The sequence below is a fragment of the Danio aesculapii genome, chromosome 9 (genome assembly GCF_903798145.1).
Source record: "Danio aesculapii chromosome 9, fDanAes4.1, whole genome shotgun sequence".
Taxonomy (NCBI): domain Eukaryota; kingdom Metazoa; phylum Chordata; class Actinopteri; order Cypriniformes; family Danionidae; genus Danio; species Danio aesculapii.
The window spans coordinates 10,925,997-10,930,566 of record NC_079443.1 but is presented as its reverse complement, the minus strand read 5'-3'; the positions used below and the strand labels follow the sequence as shown (position 1 = coordinate 10,930,566).

General features: G+C 33.1%; 1 protein-coding gene across 1 annotated transcript; it reads right to left on the bottom strand.

The window, feature by feature from the left end:
• Positions 1 to 533: 533 nt before the first annotated feature.
• Positions 534 to 3,965, bottom strand: si:ch211-214p13.8 (uncharacterized). The gene is made up of 6 exons (XM_056465971.1): positions 3,775 to 3,965; positions 3,064 to 3,393; positions 2,949 to 2,978; positions 2,645 to 2,764; positions 2,527 to 2,564; positions 534 to 1,244 (listed from the first exon to the last, which is right to left on the bottom strand). The coding sequence occupies exons 1-6, from the start codon at positions 3,857 to 3,859 to the stop codon at positions 954 to 956; spliced, it is 894 nt and encodes a 297-aa protein (XP_056321946.1). The 5' UTR covers positions 3,860 to 3,965; the 3' UTR covers positions 534 to 953.
• Between the last annotated feature and the right edge of the window lie 605 nt (positions 3,966 to 4,570).

Here is a 4,570-nt window from a genome sequence, read left to right as displayed (position 1 = left end):
GGACGCCATCGAGGCCCATTGCTAAAAGGTACGTTTTGAAAGCTGTTTTCCACTGCTCCCATGGGACTGTAGGCTCGCCCGAATGAGGCAGAAAGGGGCTCGGGGGAGTTAGTGACAGCGTGGGGAATTCCTCAGCCATCCTTGTCGCTAATTGTTATGTCCGTAGAGACGACTCAAAATGCCATAGAACTTATGTGACAGTTTGTGAAAGGAGTAGTGTGTATAAATCACATCACCATTAAACTCCACAGTCGACCTATTACCTCAGGCAGGATTTACAAACAGCAGTGAATCTGCAACTGATGGTCATTTGACATCATACGACACAAAATAAAACTCAAGAGTAACATTAGATTATAGTACAACGATTCCTGTCATCCATTTTTAGAGCAATAATCATTTGATAAAATTAAAATACATAATTGAAGAGTCACACGGCAGCCCAAAATATTAATTAATTTTTTTTTAAAGTGTTTAATTGTTTCAGTTTTCATTTTATCCACTATCATTCAAACCACTAGGTTTTACCCATATGTCAGCAGTAAGTTGTAAAAAATGGATGATAAAAAGAATGTAATTTTAATTCCTATCCAAATGCGTCACACTGTGAGACCACCCATAGTTCCACAAATATTTAACATTTAATTTTACAGTTATTTGAAATATTTAGGAAAACTATTTAGGTCCAAATGAATACTGCCTTCCATGTATAACAAATTCAGGTTTTCATGTTAGTGCATACAACTTCAATACATGTTGTATGAGTTTGACTCATAAAATCCACCTTTAACGACTTTCCATTGCGTGAAGCAGTGTGAAAATCATACATCTTCAGCTTCCTGTTAGCCCAACTGTACAGTACAGCTTCACAAAACCACTTTGTGAATTAACAGTTTTACTAATTGACGAAAGTTGCGTTGATTTGACATCCTGCGTAACCCAAAATCAAAGCCTCAGGAGACACGTATCGCTGCGTATTCTGAACACTCGTCAGTTGTTGGACGAGGTGTAGAAGATAATGGTGTTGGAGCAAGGTGATGTAGAGAGGCATAAACAACCTGACTTGATCTGCTGTCTTTCCTGTTAGACAGTAAATTATCACCACAATCTGACAGATGCGATAAAGACTGAACTTGTGGTAAACTGTCAAGAGAGTGTCTCTGTGTGTCTTCTGAATACTGGACAAATCTGTCACGCTTCGGAATATTCGGGGTCAGTTGAGGCATCATAGATCGTGCTGTATACTGCAAACATAACAAATAATAGGCAATATAGTTTTGGCAAATTCAGACGCCTAAAATGTACACTGTAACATTTGATGAGTTAAACTCAGTAAAACATTTAAGTTTTAAATACAATATCAGTACTGTGAACTTAAATACATTGAGTCAAATGTACTTAAAAGGACAGTTCAACTTAAAAATGACAATTTGCTCACTATTACCCTCCCTCAATTAGTTCCGAATATTTATGGGTTTGTCTTTTTGATATAAGAAGATATTTTGAATAATGTTACAAAGTATTTGTTTTTCCTATGGAATCCAAAGGTTACTGTTTTTTTGGATTTTTTTCTGAATAAATTTATTTCTATTGAACAACAGGTTTGTGATGTGATGGATGAGTAAAAGATGAAAGAATTTTCAGTTTAGGTGAACTATCCCTTTAAATATTAGCTTATTCAATTTTCGATTTACATAGTGCAGATAGGACAATTAATTCATTAATTGATTCATTTTTTTAACGTGCCTTAGAAAAATTAATACTGATGTCCATCTTGAGACAAAAAAAGCACTGATATATTTTAATTCTTTCAGTCCTCAGATTTAAGTCTTGGGATTAGCCTTAAAACATATCAGTGAATTTCTTAGAGTATAGTAAAGTTAATTAATTCCATTTATTCTGTGCTCTTCTTTATAATTGGATACTAAATTAAAAAGAGAGGTGAGGTTTACTGTGTAATTAAACATGGTTAGACAACAGATTAGAAAATATATTAGTTGTTTTGATTGATGTTCCCATCTTTAAAGTTGATCTTGTTTGGCTTCATTTTGAAGACTTGGGTAAATAAGAAAATCTAGAAATCTAGAATCTAGAAAATTTCTATGCTTTTGAATCAAGTTGTGAGAAGTCAATATGAGCAATTAACTCAAATAGATAACATTTGAGGTTTCATTTGTGAAAATTGCATAGCTTTGGTATTTGGAAGCCTACTTAAAATGTATCATTTGCATTCTTGGTGGCTTGAGATATTGATCTTTAACGTTTTTACATTTTATGTATGTAGCACAAATTACATGAGGGTCAAGATTTCCAATGGCAAAATGTATACTTTGAACAAAACATACACAAAATATACATACAAAAACAATCAAATAATCTAAAGTTATCACAGTGCAAAAATGTAATACTAAATCTGTCAGAAAAACCAATAGTATAAACAGAATTATACTCATCAACAATAGTAAACACAGCAATATAGTACAAATTTAAAAAACAGCAATAATCAGAGTAAATTATAAATTATACCTGAACCTGCGCTCTCTTTCTTTTCTCTTTTCCTGAACCTGATATACAGATATTAAAACGGTTAATGTCAGGATGATGACAAATCTTGCATATGTCAAAATAATGGAAGAGGACTTACTTTTAAATCCATAAATACACAGGATAGCGATGAACATTATTACCAGAACAAGAATCGTTATACCCACACAGATAAAAAGATACGGCCACCACCATAAGCTTGAATTGCTTTCATTTGCGACTAAGAAAAAAACAAATAGTGTTATGCTCAAAAAGAAAAAACTATGCTCACTGTACAGTATATATATATATATATATATATATATATATATATATATATATATATATATATATATATATATATATATATATATATATATATATAAAATCATTCACATCTGTGATTAAACATTAATTGGTCTTACTTTGAGTGAAATCCTCTTCCATTTTGTCATCTGTAAAAGTTCAAAAGTTTCAAATAATTACTATGTATGGTTACAATGGACTTAATCTCAAAACAATTTGAAAAAAAGTAGTTACCTGAGACAGAAATATTAATATGATGGCCAACTGTGCTGATGTTTTGTAACTGTAGCTCACATCTGTAGTTGCCTTCATGATACTTTGATATATTTGTGAAGGTTAAATATGAAGTTAACAGATCAGATGATGAAAGTGTCTGTGAAGTTCTCATTTGATCTTTTCCAGAAACTGGAATCCAATCTTTCAAGTTTTCTTTTGTCCATATAACATTGATTGTCTGACCATTGCAATATTTCAGATTACAGGAGATTGTGAGAGACTTGTTTATAAAGGCTTTATGGACAATCCCTCTGTGAACTTTAAAGACATTGCATTGGGGACCATGGCCTAAAAAATATAACATTGCAAAGTATTTATAAGCATAAACAGTAACCAGTTACAACACAATTCAAACAATGACATTATTAAAATAAGGCTCTGGGTTCTAAATGAGTGTTTTTGCAGAGATGCCTTTGCAGGAATAACTTTGTTTTTCTTTATGCAAACAAGATTTAAATAAAGAACTAGGTTTAAACCTCAAGAAAAGGTTCCACAAATGTTAGTGTCTTTATGGAACTAGCAATGCTAATGAATAACAATTGAAATCATTTTCTATTCTACGTATTTCTTTAATTTAGAATCTTTATTAAATACAACTGGCATAGAACTGGCAAGCAAAACTGACAGCATTTAGGCTAGTTTGTATTGTTAGACACCATATGAACTCACCCAGTGCATCAGTCCATACATGAAGAATAAAAAGTACAAACAATTCCAGGATCAAAGTCATCTTTCTCAGATCTATCAAGTCCATCTGAAATATAAGCCAGGTTTGTCACAAATTTTCTGAAAAAATAAATCCATCCAGTCTAATCCCCAGAGTCACTATCCAAAACACCTATTTTAGTCGCTCTGTCACTGTGCTGTTCATTCTCATACTTGTGGTTTTCATTTCCTTTACCTACGCAGCATGCACTCATCCTGCTCTATGTGCTTTTGCACATGTATATGAGCTTTGCATGACTTTGGACAAGAGAAAACTTTTTTCTTTGTCGTTTTGTTTTGCATACTTGCAGTTATTATACCTTTATGCTTTTGTGACGCACAAGTACTGTTTGCAGTTTGCAAGGGACAGAAATCCCACACATAATTATCATCCAACATTGGTCCAAAATACAAACCCATTTTGGTAATGGAACAACAACATTTTATATAAATGATACTCAATTTCTTTCTTGACATACAACGGTTCTATAATTAAGCTAGAAAACAATTTATCAACATTTTAGTCTGTATTGCTTAGAATTCATTCCTTCCTTTTCTTTTCCTCTTAGTATCTTTATTTATCAGGGGTCGCCACATCAGAATGAACCACCAACTTATCCAGCAGCAGATGATCTTCCAGCGGCAAACCAACACTGGGAAACACCCATACACACTCTTTCACACACAAACACAATTTAGTTCATTCCATTCCCCTATAGCAGAGGTCACCAATCTCGTTCCTGGAGGTCCAGTGCTCTGC

Excerpts from the sequence above, each read along its gene's own strand:
- si:ch211-214p13.8 (XM_056465971.1), bottom strand. The coding sequence starts at position 3,859 with ATGGACTTGATAGATCTGAGAAAGATGACTTTGATCCTGGAATTGTTT. Across the intron at positions 2,565-2,644 it reads GTGTATTTATGGATTTAAAA|GTTCAGGAAAAGAGAAAAGA; the intron begins GTAAGTCCTCTT and ends TCTGTATATCAG. Across the intron at positions 1,245-2,526 it reads GAAAGAGAGCGCAGGTTCAG|TATACAGCACGATCTATGAT; the intron begins GTATAATTTATA and ends TTATGTTTGCAG.